Source organism: Sarcophilus harrisii, chromosome 3 (genome assembly GCF_902635505.1).
Source record: "Sarcophilus harrisii chromosome 3, mSarHar1.11, whole genome shotgun sequence".
Classification (NCBI taxonomy): Eukaryota; Metazoa; Chordata; class Mammalia; order Dasyuromorphia; family Dasyuridae; genus Sarcophilus; species Sarcophilus harrisii.
The window spans coordinates 315,503,788-315,521,941 of record NC_045428.1 but is presented as its reverse complement, the minus strand read 5'-3'; the positions used below and the strand labels follow the sequence as shown (position 1 = coordinate 315,521,941).

At 39.0% G+C, this 18,154-nt stretch overlaps 1 protein-coding gene across 5 annotated transcripts in view; it reads right to left on the bottom strand.

The window, feature by feature from the left end:
- ARHGEF4 (Rho guanine nucleotide exchange factor 4) overlaps positions 1 to 18,154 on the bottom strand; it is a 481,275-nt gene that overhangs the window by 186,407 nt on the left and 276,714 nt on the right. Inside the window, exon 1 of one of the 5 annotated variants that reach the window (XM_031959841.1) lies at positions 7,638 to 9,832. The exons of the other annotated variants lie outside the window; for them this stretch is intronic. Coding sequence (XP_031815701.1) covers positions 7,638 to 8,061 — 424 coding nt within the window. The 5' untranslated portion in view covers positions 8,062 to 9,832. Of the gene's footprint in view, positions 1 to 7,637; positions 9,833 to 18,154 lie in introns of those variants that run through there. 5 annotated transcript variants of the gene reach the window in all.

The window sequence follows — 18,154 nt, the reverse complement described above, 5'->3', positions numbered from 1 at the left end:
AGAAAAAAAAATTGAAGGATAAGAAACCTATGAAGTGTGGGACTGAGTAATAGCTATAGGAAACCAAAGAAAAAAGATAAGGCTAGTTAGAATGATCAAAGAAGGCTTCAGAGAACCTGGAACTTCAACTAGATCTTAAAAGATAAGATTGATTGGATAGAATAAACAGGGAATTTCAAGTAGGAAAAAAATATAAGGAAAACTGTAGATGGCACATGAATATTCAGTGTAGAAGGAACAATAAGGAAATTAACCTGGCTAAAATTAAGGGTTGAGTAATGCAATTATAACTAAGCTTGACCTCACAGAAGAGTTAAGAAAATGCCTTTTCCTCCCTTTACTGAAGGTGGGATACTCAGTATGGAATGTTGCATTTATTGTCAGATAAAGTAAATATGTTGTTGTGTTTTGCTGAACTATGTTTATTTTTAAATTTTTGTTAAAAGGGAAAACTTGTTGGATTGGAAAGGCAGATGTATTATACTTGGAAATGAATGCAAAATAAAAACAAAAGGCATCAATTTTTAAAAATAAAAAGTTTGTATTGGGGAGGACAGAAGATAATTTTAGAGAGATAAGTCAAGATAAGACTGCAGAGAGCAAGTGCCATGCAGAAAATTTTGAATTAGATGCAGTAGGGAATCAAAGGAGAGATAAAGATGGAGAATATAATTTTTTAAGAGATTTGCCACTGATACATTCAGTTAATATAAATAAACTTCTAGCATTCAGGCTTAAGATAGAATACTGATGTTCATTAATACATATTCTTATGCTCTTTTTCTTCTTAAAAAAAAAAAACTCTTAAAATCGCTAATGATGAATGGACAACACCCATTTCTCAGGACCAACAGGTTTATTTGTTGTTCTAGTGTCCAGTTGAGACTCCTCAGGCTCATAAGACAGGAACTGAATTGAAGCTTACAGGTTAAACAATAGAGTAATTAAAAAAATTATTCTAGTCACAGGCATTTTAAAGATATTTCTGGTGACCAGAATTCTTCACTGTCCTCTAAGTGACCTCCTTATGGAACAATCCACCTGCAAGTCCTCTGCCAAAGGCAGAAAAAAGCTCTAGCAATAAACTAAGGATTACTTTGTACTGTGGAACAATTCTCACCACAGGCCAAGATCTAGGGCCATAGAGTTCTGTGTTCATACCAGATGCCAGTGACATTAACGCCAAAATTCTTCTTGAAATCTTCCTCAAATACTCAACAGAATTCATAGTCTGAATCATACCGTCCAGAAATAATACAATGCCCCAAATGTTTCACATGCTTTATACAACTCTTTAAAGACAGTGAGCTCCTTGAGGAAAGGGACCCTCTCTTTGCTTCTTTCCTTCCTAGGGGTAGATACATAATATATATTCAACTGTCTTATGTAGGGGGCTTCTAGACCTCCCCTGAGCTTACTCTTCTGACAATGGATTCCTAATTAACATGCTAAACAAAAGGCTAGCCTCAGTAAGCAGAATCCAGAAAGTTCATGAAAAGTTTGATTTTTGGCTTGCCACTGGACTTTGATAACTGAGAAAGAGTGAGAAAGAGAAATCCAATTTATTTGCTAGTCAAGAAATCAGTCATGATGTCACTGATCCTCTTCAAAAATGAAGGACAACAACATATATACTCCAACAAAATATACTCCAACCTGTGACAGCAAAGATCCTGTTCATTGAATTTTGGAAGCTAGAATCAAGTCTCATTAGAAAAATTCTGGAGCAGTGGTGTCAAAATCAAATAGAAATCAGGGTCATAAGAAATCAGAAATTGAATGGATGCCAATTAGTTGGGGAATGGCTGAATAAGTTACGGTATATGAACACAATGGAATATTGTTGTTCTATAAGAAATTATGAGAAGTCTGATTTCAGAAAAACCAGGAAAATCTTACATGAACTAATGCTGGTGAAGTGTGCATAACCAGGAGAATATTGTACACCATAACAACAAGATTATGTGATGATAAATTGTGATAGACTTGGCTCTTTTCAACAACGAGGTGATTCAAGGCAATTCCAAAAGACTTGGGATGGAAAGTACCAACCGTATCCAGATAGAAAACTATCGAAACTGAAAAAGGATCAAAACACAGTATTTTCATCTTTTTGTTGTTGTTTTTTTCTTTCTCATGTTTTCCCCCCTTTTGATCTTATTTTTTTGTGTAGCATGATGAATGTGGAAATATGTTTAGAAGAATTGCATATATTTAACCTCTATCAGATTGCTTACTATCTTGGAGGGGAGAAGAGGGAGAAAAATTTGGAACATGGGGTTTTGCAAAGGTGAATGTTGAAAACTATCTTTCCATGTAGTTGGAAAAATAAAATACTATAAGACTTAAAAAAAAGAAATTGGGGCCATTAAATCTATACATAAGGACTCCAACAGGCTGCATACTGACTTAAAAAAAAACCACACAATAATAGTATCTCTGTTACCTATTTTGTTAGTTATTTCCCTATTACATTTTAATCTGGGTTCAGGCTAGGGAATTGATCTGTAGGGAACCCAGGAATACTGAGTTCAGTCAGTATGTTTGACACTTCTATTTTAGAGCAGGACTTCTTAAACTTTTTCAACTTCTGAACTCTCTATATCCCAGAAATTTGTACATGATCCCAGGTATATAGAGATCCGAAATAGGCCTACACATCAAAAATTTAAAGGTAATAAATTAAAGTTCACAACCCCTACAATCAGTTATGAGATTTGTATGAGGTCCAGAACCATAGTTTAAGAAACTGGGATTTAGAGTATCCCCAATGAAAGCTATGACTACGACTAAGGCCCTTTGTATTTACTAGCGTTACCTTTGGACTCAGGTAATGTAGAATCCAGGTCCACCTATGACATAAAAGCCACATATTCTCTGTCTTCATTTCTTCATTAATGAAATGGCAGAAATGCCAGCAGAACTTAGGGTACAGAACTGGGCTTAGAACCTCATAATTTCTAAGGCTATTGTTCTTTCCAGTCTAACATAGGGCACTAATAACGAGCATTTTTCACTTGCTGGTGACGGTATTCCCAAAGACAAAATTGTGCTAACATGTTGGTTGACTACTATGGTACAGTGAAGTTCTGATGTATGATTGTTTCTAGAGCCCAGACTGTCTGCACCCAGTTTTTTGCCCAGGTGACAGCAGATCCTTAAATATTAGGGAGAAAATATTGCTCTCTTTTTGCTTATGAATTGGTCCTGATCCCACCTACAGTGATACTCCTTGATACAAGAAGTTAAGTTTAAAATGGGAACCCCTAGGTAATAGGGGAGCCTCTTTGATGTCAAATAAGGGACATCTATGAACCTTCTCTGAAAAGGAAACTGATGAAATACCGGCTGGGTCCCAAAGAAATGATCTGTTAGTAATGTTGGAAAACACACCCAGAGCTTAAAAGCAGGTGAGAAAGTCACAGGACTAGGCAGAAATTGAGGTTTAAGGATAGGAAAGGGTATAAGAGTGGGAGGGATATTGATATAAAGTGCATGAAGATGATAAAGGAAAAAGGGCAGGAGGAATCCAGTGAGTACTTTGTTTTGGGATTCAAACACTAAGGGAGGTTTCCACCAAAGAAGGCGGGGTGACATTTCAATGGAAAATGCCAAGACTTGACATTAAAAATGCAAGTAGTATCTCTGAGCCAAAGAGAGTTCAAGCAGCCCTCTGCTGGGTTTTCCTGGCTTCCTCTGGGAGACCAACAGGCTCCTGCCCTGACAGTAAGCCACAGAGGCAAAAGAAATAGTCTCAGCCTGCAGCATGAGCCATTTTTGTTTCCCTTTGGAGACTTCAAAACAATCCAGCAGCTTAAAAATAACAACCAACTACATCAACCACCAGAATCATCAAAACACTGTCAAGTATCGATTTACTAAAGCTCCTACACTGGCTAGCCTTATCCTGTTTTAATAATGTTTCACACATATTCCCTGGCCCAATCCCTGGGTTTAAAGACTGACCTAGATATTATTATGGACTTGAGATGAGGGGTGGTGGAGAGAATTGGAAAAAACCTATCTCAGGGTTTCTTAACTTGGTTGGTGTCAGTGAACTTAAAATTAAAAAAAAAATAATTATTTCAGGAAAATTGCCTTCCCTCAAAATCATCTCTATTTTATTTTATACTTTTAAAGCCATGATTCTCAAAAAGGGTCTATAGGCTTCACTAGGTTGCCAAAGGAGTTCTTGAGACACAAAAAGGTTGAGAACCCCTGGCCTTAAATCCTTTATTCCAACCTCTTTACATTAAATGAAACAAATGAAATAAATGACTTGACTGAAATCAAATAGCTGGTTTGTAGCATAAGCAGACAAGCTTGGTCTCCTGACTTTCAAACCAATTCTCACTTCATTGGGTTGACTATACCCTTTGCCCTCCAAGTATAGTACAGTGAGCACAGTGTGGTTTTAGAGATGGAAACTGTGTTCCAATCTCTGTCCCACTCCTCACTCTTTCTATGGCAGTAGGCACATCTCCCTGTTCTTCTAGACCTTTATAGATTTGGTGTAAAATGAAACTGACCCTGATGATCTCTATGGTTTCTTCTCAATCTGAATCCTATATTCTGTAGAAGCCCTTGCAGTCCTAGTTGTCCAGTAATACTCTATCAAATGAACTCTCCAAGCAAATAATTGTGTTAAGCCAAGAGCCTGACTCTGTGTTCACCCTCAACCCATCCTCTGAACGCCTACATTTTTCTGTAGACAGTCTGGGATTTCCCTGGAGCCCAGAGAGTGAGCCCAATTCTCCCACAACTGCGTTGTCCTTATCTCAAGGCACAAAGATCTATGGGCCTTGGGCTCACAAAGAAGGACCTAAAAGCTTTAGGGGAAGTTGAGGCCTAATGCTGCTAATGGGATCTGGGTCAGTATTCTTGGCCATTCAGGGCTATGGTTTTCTTGTCTGTGTAGAAAGGCCAATTGGGGCTGTTCTATAAACCCTGAGAAACTAATATGAAAATGATACATGATTGAATAACTATAAAGGACATTTTATGAAATTATTCAGGCAGCATGGCATACTGTATGGGGTCCTCAGTGATTTACTAGTGATTGACCTTGGACAAGTAACTTAACTTCTCTCTACCTCAGTTTCTTCACCTGTAAAGTGAGAGGGTTGGTTTCAATGGCTTCCAAAACTCTTCAAGCTTTAAATCTATGATCTTATTTTTTTTTTTTTAAAAGGAAGTGTGTGGGGGGAATGACACAGGATAAATTCATTCATTCCATCCTCTCCAATATGGAGGAAGGGATGGAATTTATTTATTTGAAGACCATAAAAAATTAATCAATGTAAATTATTATTGTTATTCATTTCTTAGTTTGTTAAGTGACTTTTAAAATGTATTTTATCATCTCAACTTTTCCCTGAAAAAGAAAAGACTAACAGAGGGTAAAGGGGGGGCAGGAACTGGATTGTTTAAGTAATTGAAGGGCTGATATCTTGAAGGGGGATTAGACTTGGTCAACTTGGTCCCAGAGGGCAGAACTAGGAGCAATGGATTAAAGCTACAGAGAAGCTTCCCACTTCTCATTCTTCATAGCTGCTATGTGACCATGGGCTATAACGCAAGCTTTCTGAGCTTCAGATTTTCTCATCTATAAAATAAAAATGATATGCCTGTAACATCTATTCCCTCAATATCATTATAAGAATTAGGTGAGATTATGTATGTCGATTATGTATGTATTAGGTATGTAATCTGTAGTTACTGATATCAATGAGGAAAAGCTTCCTACCAAGGGGGGCTCTCCAGAAGAGGAACGTACTACCTTAGGAGATAGCCACTTGTCAGAAAAGCTATAGAAGGAACAAGAATAACTAGATGGACTCTTATATGTCTGGATGTTACTTTCTTTCTGGATGTTAAAATTCTGTAGCACCTACAGGCAAGCTAGGCAACTAAGTGGCAGCACCAGACCTGGAATCTGGAAGATCTGAATTCAAATCTGACCTTGGACACAATACCTGCATGATCTTGGACAAGTCCCATACTCTGCTTCAGTTTTCTCAATTGTAAAATCCATTATACATATAATTAATAGCATCCTACCTACCAGAGTTGTTTTAAGGATCAAACAAAATAATATTTAAAAAGTGATTAGCATATAATAGGCCCTATATAAATGCTTGTTCTCTCCCCTTCCTGTAGTTGGAGATACTAAGGTGCCTTGTTGAAGTTATATTTGTATCTGAATGCCACAGTGCTATCAATCTGTCACAGATTCAGAGAATAACAGTCTGGAAAGAAGCAATCTCCTCATTTTGCAAGTAGGCAAACTGAACCTTGGAGAAGGTTAAATTCTGGGTTTAGAGTATAGTTGCAAACACACTGGCCATAGAGTCAAAATCTCAGGCTCAAGTACAAGGTTGCTCCTGGGTACTCCCCACAACCTCTATATGACTGAGTTTCCTATCTATAAGATATTTAATATATGAAGTGGACATTAAGTTATTTTACATTGCCTATACCATAGGGTTGCTGTTAAGAAAGTATTTTGCAAGCTCTAAAGCATTAAAAATAAGAGTGATTATTACAATGATGATTATATGATTTCCCCCAAAGTTTACACATCTACTGAGCTGGAATCTCCATCTGGTCTGACTCCTATCTAGTGTTCTTCCTAGTACAATCGTGCCTTATTCACACTTGTTGATTGACTGATTGCAGAAAATCAAATATAAAGTCACCAATTTAGCACAACTCTATGGGGAAATGGATTACATAAAAAGCCACTATCAGGATCAATTCCTTGAAAAATCCTTGCAAAGATTTCTTCTTATTCTTGCTTCCCAAGGATCCTGGAATCCAAACAAGAAAGCCTTTTTTACAGGCAAAAAAATGTGGTGTGTACAGATAGATACGGAGCCAGGGGGCAACTGAAGCAGTTCTAGACTCCAGTTCTAGAATTCCTTTGTGGGAGCCAGAAGCTAAAATCTGGCCTCTGGAAAGTGAATACGAATGAAAACCATTATGTCTGTGATCACCTCTAAACTGTTTGTTCTTTAGGAGAGGTTAAAATATGTCTCATACTCAAGCATTAAATAAGAATAATCCACCAACTGGCCACTTTCTATGTCACAGTGCTACACCCCAACAGCAGAGTTGCATCCCTGCTGCTAAGGGAATCCCAGCGCCTTGGGTAGCTGGTATGTATGTATATACATTTATACCTATACCAAGAGTTTGTAAAACACATACTTTTGCTCATTGGTTCAAAATCTGAGAATTCATTCAACCACAGTTCCAATCTGTACTCTGATAAGGGATGCAACTGACCAAATTCTAATCTTGCCTTAAAACCATACACATGCTTCCTCATTTTCCCAAATTGTTTCACCAGATATCCCATCTAATTTGGCTGACCCGGCCACGAAGGTCAGTGGAATAAAGAGAAGGAAAGAAAAGGAAAGGGGAGGGGAGAGAAGGTAAGGAAAATGGAAGAGGAAGGAGAGATGAAGAAGGGAAAAGAGGGGATGAAGTAGGGCGAAAGGCAAAGGAATAAGGAAGAATGGAAAGGAGAAAGGAAAAGAGGAAGGGGATGAAGATGACAGGAAGATGACAGAGAGAAGGTAGAGGAAGGAGAAGGTAGGACCAGCGACAGCCGGGAAGGAAGAGGGGGTGCTTACCAGTGGCTGAGTGCAGACTCTCCAGGCTCCAGTACCGGGACAGGACTCCTCGCATCCCCCCGCCGCCCCCGCCCCGGCCGCCGCACACCACCCCGCTGCTGTCGGAATCGGAGCCCGGGGACAGCCCGGCGCTGCTGCCGCCGCTGCTGCTACTAGTGCAGATCTCGCCGCTGGTCTGCCCGCTGGACTCGCTGGGACATTGCTGGGTCCTCATGCAGGCGGGTCGGAGCTCGAGCCACAGGCTCTGCGGTGGCGGCGGCGGAGGTGGCGGCGGTAGCAGAGTCGCGGGACAGGAGCCCGGACTGCACGAGGAGGAAGCGCCGGAACAGTGGCCGGCACTGCCGTCGGAGAGCCGAGTGGACTGCGGAGCCCCGTCCCCGTCCCCACCGCCGCCCGTCGGCTGAACGATGCAAGCTGACATCATGGGGCTCCGCTAAGGAGGTTCCCTTGGCCGGTATCTGAGCGCCTAACCCTCCTTTGGCTTCGGCGGCAGCAGCAGAAGCAGCAACAGCAGCTCGGGGCTGAAGAGGGAGCGCGGGGGAGGGTCCAGAGGGGAAGCAAAGTTGGCTCCCGCCGGTGGAAACCGAGGCACGTCTCAGGTCTGCATTCCCGCTCCAATGGCTGGGCGAGGTGCCCAAACCTGGCGCCGGGGTATGGGAGAGAAGAGGGAGGGAAGATGCTGCGGGGGCAGGTATTCCTTTGCTGTCTTTTCCAAAGTGCCTAGGACCGGAGAGACCTTCTTCTCCTGGAGCCCTTGGAGCGGGCAGACAGCAGAGACGGAGGTTACCAGAACTGACAGGGCTTTGAGATCTGGACGCTGCTCAGCAGCTTGGGTGCCCCCTTCTCCCGCCCCTAAGCCTCGTTTCCTGCAAGGCAAGTGCAAAGCCACCCAGGCAGAAGAGCCAGGATTGGAAGTGTCTGGGGAAGTGGTTAATTTCCATAGTGCATGGCGTTTGCAAAATAATATTAAGGATGATATCGGCAACAGTGATGATGATGGCGTCGGCAAAATGCAGACATACCGCACTAAGAATCCCCCCGCCCAAGTCTAACCTGTAACTGCGGAGCTGTGGACATCCCGGCCAGACGCCCTGAGGCCGGTAGCCCTGAGAGAAGCTGCCCTGACTAGAAGCTAGCAGGCAGAGCTTCGCTTTTCTAGTAACTTCCAGAAGTCACTTAAAGAGAACATGATTAAGCTAGGGGAGCAATTGAGGGGGCTGCAGAAAAGGGCTTCGTTGCCAGCGGAAGCCTGAGAAGAAAATGCAAAAGGTTGTTTTCCGCAGCAGCCCTAGCCACTATGTAACTCCAACTTCTCCAGGGTCACTATGGCCCAGGGAGACCCTACGTCGGGGCTATTAGTGCTATGGAAGTTGCTATATACAAAGATCTACTGCGGAAGAGCGCCTGTGCGCATTAGTCAGTCGTCTCAGACCTGAAAGCAATGTCGCTGCAGTCCTACACCAGTCTATACCCGGCGCCCACGCCAGGCAGTGATTTAAAACCTAAATCTGGCAACACTGACCGATAGGCTATTGAGCGTTTCATCGTTCCAGACTGTCAGTCAAGCAAGCAACAACATTAACATTCCCTTGAGGGAGCAGTATTTGCAAAGCCCTAGATAAGGCTGGATAGAAGGAGGGTGGAGGGAGTGAGAAATACAGATGCCCCCAGCCTCCCCAGAGAGGAAGGAAGGCCCTCTGGGGGAGACAGAATACATAAACACACCAAATGACCAAAGAACATTCTTGGTACTACCCACTGACAAGCATTAAGGAACAGCAAAGACTGAGTGCTACTAGGCAACTGGCAATTAGCATATACAGCCTCATCTTGTAGTTATTTATAATCCTTCTGTCTTCTCTCCCCAATTAGACTTGTAAGCTCTTGGAGGGCAGGGGCCAAGGTTTGAACATCTTAGTATCTCCATAGTACTCCTGACCTTAAGGAGACACTCAAATATTTGTAGGATGCAAGGAATAAAAATAATGAGATAACCAATTGTCAAGGAAAAGGGGAAAAAAGTTGAAAGACAGTAGAGCTTTGATTAAAGCTTTAGGAATAGAATGAAGTGACTGGGATACTGTTGAGTTATGTGGGATAGTGGGAAACATTGTAGCACTAAACTGGAAGTCAGGAAACCATAAGGAGACACAGGATTAGAGCTGGTAGGGACTCTTTATTATTAAAAATTACTAAATTATTAAAAATTTGTCATTATTTGGACAGATGAGGAAACTGAGGCCCAGAGAGGTTAATTTCCTTTCCCCTCCTGACAAGATTTAATGGCAGAACCAAAAGTGTAACCTAGATCTTATCCCCAGTTGACTTTTTCCCATTATGCCACACTATTAGAGTCTTCACTCTGCCATTAATGGAATACTGTGTGTTTTGTACTAAAATGTTTTTTAAAAAGGCGTTATAGTTTGTGACAAATCAGGTTTCCTTTTCCACTCATCCCTTTCTTATCTCACTATTCCAAGTCTTCTTTAAGCTTCCCCAATGGATGCATAAAGCAACTGAACATGGGATAGTGTGGGCTAAGAAGAGCCAATAAATGCATAGAATTCAAAATTCTTCCATTTTTCAAAATTCTTCCATGGAACTGGGTGTCAATTCCATCTTAATAATATTAATAAAAGTTGGCATTTGTGTAGCAATTTAAGGCTTGCAAAGCCTTGGACATAAATTATGATTTGAACCTTTACAACACTGGAAAGAGCTTATACTATTATCCTCACTTTATGGAGGAGGAAACTGAGACTTAGGGAGAATAAGGGAGTTAACTCTAAGGTTCACACTGGTACTAACTGGTAGGTAAATTACTAACTGGAAGCTTGTTCTTCTGAACACAAGTCCATCACTTGCTTCCCATACATTAGTGAGATCATCAGTGGATGATTCTTGAATGGACCTAATCAAATTAAAATGTAATGGAGAAATATTTAATAAAATGCAGTAGAACATAGATAATGCTAATATGTGACTTTCTAAGTCTATCTATATTCATAGAAATTTGATGAAATATTGACCCAGTTTCTATTTGACATCACTAAGTTACAGCACACTGTTTCTAGAAATTTCCTTACATCATTTGATATTTATTATGATCAGTTTAAGTTTCTGATGACTGTTGCAGAGACAAGTGTACAGTAGGTATAATATCAATTATATTGTAGGCAATATGAACATCTCAGCCAGTTCCTGAAGCTTCCAGATAGAAGTACTCAATTGTAGAGAATAGATAGATTATGTTAATGCAGATTTACTATAAGGAATCATTCTGGGAAGAGGGGGAGAAACCAGGTTAAGTTTAAGAATTACAAATTAAAGAGTTTTTAATTAAGTTTTTCACTTTGAAGTATGCACAGTAACTGTGATTAGCTCTTTATAGAGTAGTTCCAAAAATCATTTGTGCTAGATCTGCTTTAATAAACAGAATATTTATTGTTAATTAGTACATTGCTTGTCTACAAGCTGATATTATTAAAGCACTGAAAACAATTTATATTAAGTAACTTGAACATCTCTTGCAGCTGACCACCCATAGATGAAGATCTATAGCACAAAGGAAAACTATCCCAGCTTTGTTTAAATTATTTACAATTTTCAAATTAAAGAGGTTAAATAAGTTATGTATGTACACATTTATTTGTTTTGGACCTAGAATTTCATTGGTATGGTGTATCTCCCTTTATGGAAACTTCCTCTACCAATGTCCGTGAAAAGCTCCTCAGGACCTGAGATTGATGACTTAGTCATGCTCTCATAGCTAGTTTTTGGCAGAGGCAAACAGAACCAGGTCTTCATAATACCAAGCCCATTCTATCTTTCTAATATATTTCCCTCTCATCTTCTAGAGGGAAGTTACTTACCAACTAGCTTTCCCATTTAACCATATACATATACAAAACATATATTTATAAAGAGTAAGGCTTGGAGAAGGATGGCCCAGATAAAATTCTGAAAGTTCCTTTCGGGCAGAAAATTAAATCATAATGTAGCTAATGTCCTTCTTCGGCAGTTCCTGGTTCATTCCTTTTCTGGAGTTTATAACTCCATCTAGGCCAACTGTCCAGTTATGGGGAGGTTACATAAGGGACTATTTAGGGAATGTCTGACATCTGGACACACCTTTCCAAATCCAGTCCAGATAGGAGCTAGGTAAGGTCAACCCTGATGATTAAAGAGGTTCTTAGAAAAGCAGAAAAATTACTCTGAACTCCTATAGCACTTAAAGAGTGTGAACCAGTCTTTTTTAAGATCCTATATTATCTTTTACTGTAAACTAGTTCTGTGGATGCTAGTTTTTCTCCCCATCTGGACCCTCAGCTTTCCAAAGACATAAACATTTTCATCCTGTTGGCAGTCTGTATAGCCTTTAACATGGCCTCATCTCCCTGATATTCTCTTCTCCCTAGATTTTCATAACATTGTCCTCTCCTGCTTAACCTTTGTGGATCTTCATCCAGGTGCACTAACTGGAACCAGATTTCATTTGATGATCTCACCAGCTGCCGTGGATTTAATTATCATCTCTATGCTGATGTTTTCCCAATTTATTAAAGGATTCCAGCTATAAGGATCAGTCCTTTCCCACCTCAACCCCAAATTCCTACTACACATTCAAGGGGCTTCAAAAGAAAAAGCAAAGAAATTAGTACTTTATCCCTTTTTTAGCTGACCTCAAACTTTAAGACATATTAATTAATTGTGAAATCAGCAGGCTTGCCCCATCTCTCACCTTTCTTTTGATGACCAACTCACCATCTGCTCTCTTCTGTAGTTCTATCCTTCCTCCATTTGTAAACATACAAAAATCCATTGTCCTCTGTGTTGTACCACCCTCATAGCTGTTACAAGCATTTGGGGCTTAGTTCTGTTACCCTCATCTATTCCCATTCTCTAGAACTTTGTGATTTCCTCCTCCCATCAAAATCAGTTTGACAGGTTTCTCACTTAGCTGATCTATGTGAATGTATTCAATTACCTTTGATTTAAACTATGTAATTTATATGTATGCTTCTTTTGCATGTTGCCTTTCTAATAGAATGTGAGTTCTGTGGGGAGAGAGATTGTCTTTTTGCCCTTTTTTGGTATGTCAAATGTTTTACACAGTGTCTAGCATATAGTAAGCACTTAATAAATGCTTGTAGGTTGAATGACCAATGGAAGATAAATTTTACCCTTTTTAAATAATCTATCTTCTTTTAGCAAATTTGCCTTAAACCAAAGGAGGAACTCTAACAGTGTAACTTCTGGTACTTTGAAGGCTCTTTTGGGGTGTGTGTGTATGTGTATGTGCGTGTGTGTGTGTGTGTACACACACATATATTTATAAAGAAAGAGACATTTATTAAGCATCTACTATGTTCCAGACACTGTTCAAGACTGCATACAAATACAGAGAATGAGATTATTGCTGTTCCAAAAGAGTTTAATGATCATGGGAAGACAAGAAGTAGATGTATGAGTATATACAGAATAAACATAAAAGGAATACAAATTAATAATATTAAGTTAAATAGCAATTAAGGAGGGAAGGTATTAGTAGTTTGAGAGAATTGAAAAAGTTTCTTATAGAAACTTTGTAGAAAACTTTCTACAAAGAAAACAAGTTTCTTACAGAAACTTCTTGTAGAAGGTGATGTTTGAACTATGACTTGAAGGAAGAGAAGAATGTTATGGGGCAGAGATAGGGATACTACAGTCCCGGCATTGGGAACAATCTAGGAAAGGCTTAGGGAAAAGAGATGGAAGGATATGTGTGTGAAGAACAGAAGGCAACCCAGTTTGGTTACATCACAAAGTCAAAAGGGGAAATTATATCCAGAAAGGATAGAAAGATATGTTGGGATGAGATTGTGAAAGGCTTTAAAAGTCAACAGAGGAGTTTACCTTTGATCCTAGTGGCAACAGGGAACCAGAGAAGTTGACTGAGTAGGGGAATGGGAAGGTCAGGTTTGCAATTAAGGAAAATCATTTTGGCAGCAATAGCAGCAAATAGAATGAACTGGAATGAGGAGAAACTTTAGACAAGAAGACTAATGAGGAGTTAATTGCAATAATCTGAGCAAGAAGTGATGAAGACCTGAACTAATGTGATAGCCCCCAGGGATCAAAAGAGGAGATCAGATGCAAGAGTATCATAGAGGCAAAGGGCCAGTATTAGCCCCTGATTGTATAAGAAGGATGAGAATGAAGAGGAGTGAATGATTATTAAGCAAAGATACTGAAAGTATGATGGGGCCCTCAACAGAAACAGAATAGTTTGGAAAAGTTAAGGGTTGCCTAGAAAGTTAATGAGTTCAGTTTTGAGTATATGTTCAGATTAAGAGGTCTTTAGGGCATCCAAGCAACAATTACTGGTAGAGAAAGGGGAGAAAGAAGCTAATGACTTTGCATAGTGCTTCTTCACTTAAATCCAATGCATTTACATATCATGGCATCCCCTGACTGATGTCATAATGCTCTTAAAAACAAAGGATCAACAATAGGTGTCGTATTGCTGCTTAGTAGAGAGATGGGGGACTGACTATATGGGTCTGTGGGTCATCAGCATAGAGATGACAATCAAAACCATGAGGTGATCTAGAAAGGGATTACAAAGAGAGAAGAGGACTCAGGAGAGATCCCTAAGGAGCATCTGCAGTTAGAAAGTATGACATGTAGAATCAGCAAGCAAAAGAAATGTAGGAGTGGCCAGACAGGAAAAGAACCAAGAGATAGTTATGTCACAAAAACAGAGAGGAGAGGGACGGCAGTGCGATACCATTGTCAGATACACAGAGAAAAGACTGAAGGTGAACAAACTACTTGTCTTTAAATATTTTTAAAACTGACCTACAGAAGAGGTAGGTGGTAAGTTTGTGTTGTTTCATTTTACATGATTCCCAAATAATTGCATGTGAAAAATATTCTATCATATGCCATGAGATAGCTTTCTGCTTAAAGAAATCTTATAAATATTTGGTAAAACAAATAAATTATCTTTAGTTTCTCAGTCATATACATCTGGAGAATCAAGAGATAAACTCTTTCAAGGCTGTTTTTAATGAGATAGGTGTGAGTGGTATGTCTCTACTAACTAAAATTAGGAATTTCCAGCCATTTCTGGTTTTGAGATATTAATTCAGTTCTAACATGGCAGGACAACTTGGGACTTCAGAGTCCCCCAACAAGTATCTATTTATTTAGATAAGGATCCAGGGCCATCTCCTGTCATCCTGACCTTTATTTGGCTCCAGATAGCTCTAGAGGGGAAAGTGAGGCAGGTGCCCCTGCACAGCCCTCCCTTACTCCAATCCAATTCACTTGCATGTCATGGCATCATCTCCCCGATGTCATGATCCTCTTCAAAAATGAAGGACAAAAAACAACAACATTTCCCTAGTACTAGAGTTGCAATAAGAATTAGCACAAAATACTCAAATTTTTCCAAAATATACTTCCTTTGCCTTCTTTAACAAAATAGATTGACCATCATTTTAAAATATGATTCAAATACTACATTCTACATGAAGTTGATGTAGATTTCTATATCTTTTCTGATCTAATTACTACTACCTTCCTCCATACTATCCCATATTAAGTGCTTTTTATTTATTTATATTTTGTTCCTCACATATAAATAAATAATAAAAAATATAAATAATATGTAATACATACTTATACATATTATATTGTATATCTGTGCATATAGATGTATATACAGACACAGATAGGTAGTACAGTGGAAATAATGATAGAGTTAGAGTCAGGTTGACCTGATTCAAATCTAGTTTCATATACTAGTTGTGTGACTCTGAACAAATAACTTAAACTCTGTCTGCTTCAGTTCCTTCATCTGTCAAAAGGAGATAATTAGAGCAACTACCTTCCAGAATTGTTGTGAGGATCAAATAAGATAATAATAGTAAGGTGCTTTGTAAACCTTAAAGTGCTATGTAAATGTTAGATAGTATTATCAAAGAATATATATAATATTTGTCATATAGTATATATGTGTGTATATTTACATAGATAATTGGTAGACAGACAAATAGATTCCCTTTCAGAATGTAAGATCTTTGAGAGAAGAAATTGTTTCATTCTTCTATGCATATTCCTATGGTTGGCAAAATACTTGGCACATAGTACATTTTCAATAAATGTTTATTGGTTGATATTTGACTATGACTTAGCTTCTATTGATGACTCAGAATCTTTATTATAAATATTTATTGTACTTCATGCTGCACAGAGTGATAGCCTAAGGTGGGTATTGAAGTATGAAGGATCTATTCGCCCAAAGACTAAATGATACCATTTTGGGATTTTTTATAGTTTTTTTCCCTCCTTTGCCAGCTATTATGTATTCCCTTTCCCTCCCATTTTAATATCTGTCATAATCAAGTTCTATTTCTCTAGTTTGCTGCTTCTTGAGTTCAAGAATCAAATATTTAAATATTTTAGATGGCAGTTAGATGATATATTAGATAGAATACTGGACCTAGAGTCAAGAAGATCTGAGTTCAAAACCAGACTCAGATACTTAATCAACCTGGGTAAGTCACTTAATTTCTGTCTACCTCAGTTTTCTCATCTATAAAATGAGTATATTAATGCTACCTATATTCTATAGCAAAAAATGAGATATTTGTGAATCTTGCTATGTCCTATATACATGCCAGATATATTATTAATTGTATGTATAGTAAGTCTGAGTATTAAACTTTAAATGAGGCAAAAGGAAGGCATATTACTAGAATATTGTAAATCCAAGCACATAAGATTCTAAACCTTGTTTTGAATGGTCTTCTCTTCCAATTTTAACTATTCAGTTATTCTTCTATATATTTATTTTTGTTAATAAAGTGCTCCTTTAAGAAAATATTCCTTTACCTTAAATACTCCTAAAAGTTCTCAAAAATCCTTCATTGATTATTGTCAAGTATTAGTTTAAGAGCCCAGCTATATCTGGAAAAACAAAATAAGGTCAACTAGACAAGGCAGCATAAAATATGGTTCTTTTATTGTTGGGGGAAAATATTAAAAGTCTCCAAATTTGAGCATAAGCACCATGCAAGCCAGAACTGTATATATGTTAAATAATATTAAAATAATATCTGACTCACACTGGTCATATACAAGATTCTTTGGTTTATAAGGCATGTCCTTCACAAGGAAAAACTTGGCCAGTGTCAACCTTTTCCTGAGGGTTGGCCTTGGGAAGTAATAGCTGAGTTTGGGGAAGATTGCAAGATAAGGGAGAAGAGAAAGAAGTGGACTTAGAGATGGCATCTATAAAGTTTAATAAGTGAGGGACCCTGCTTTAAGGAAGGACTGATTCATGTGACTGTTATGACCTGGTGAATAAACATAGCTATCAAGTACTGTCTCTCTTGAAGCCAGTGTCCCAACAAGCAAAGAATCACACAAGTCCATATAGCATGAGTTGAGTGGGGGAAGGGAGAAGAGGAAGATGGGATTTAGTCTGAGAGGAGGTCTCTGTTCTCTAAGGAAGGGGGCTTTTGTTATTGCCTGGCTGTGGCATTTCACTCCCATTGTTCCTGGGCAAGGAAAGAATGCTGAGATTGATCTAGAGGTTAAGTTGGTAAATTTGAGCAATGTGACCTCAGCCCCCCCAACAGTGGGTACTAGGGGTAGAGCTGGGAATATCATCCATCTCACACTACTCAAGGGTCCTCCCTAAAATGGCATGGGAATGAATGGTGGGTGAGAGGGGAAAGGGATAACCCACTGTTTTTCAGTTGTAGAGGGCCAAACGGGGATGGCAGTTGGAGAGAGAAAAAGGCACACCAAATTGCATGGTGTGGAAGCCAGGCAACCCTTACTCTTCTTCCAGATCTACCCCATCCTCTCAAAAAAGCCAATCTTTTGCAGAATTTGGCTCAGAAAGACAAGAGCCTGATCATGATTTCTATGAGCTTTGAATTCATCACTCTTTTTAGTCAATCTACGATAACTTCTTCCTCCAATAAATCCTCTGCACCAGGTGAAGCTGAGATCCAGGCTCCCAAATAATTTGTCAGCTGACCTTGGCTGCTAAGTATTTTGTAGGTTTCCTGACTATTTGCTTCTGTAAACAGGACTCATAAAATACTTCCCTTTCTGCTTTCCTAATGGAAATGTTGTGGGTGGGCACACATTTTATGTCTTCCTTCTGGTAGAAAACTGCTTCCAACTGAAAAGGTCCAGTTTACCATCCTTAGCTTATAATCCCTGCTGAATATTCTTAGTTCCTTCTCTGTCTGAACTGAAATTTACACCTTTCTGAGCAAACTAGATCAAGTGAAAACCAAAAGCAAACCTGCTGTGACTACACAACTAAGAAGCCAGTGTTTTCCAAATGGAAGAATTCTCAATTTCATCCTTCAGGATGTAAAATAGAAAAGAAGAAATTCTATAAAATAATTGTGTTTTTGTTTCCATACCAGTTGAATCCCAATTATATCACACTCTAAAGGCCTTACTCTTCTATTTGGCTAAACCAGAAATGTCTGTTATTATTTCCATTG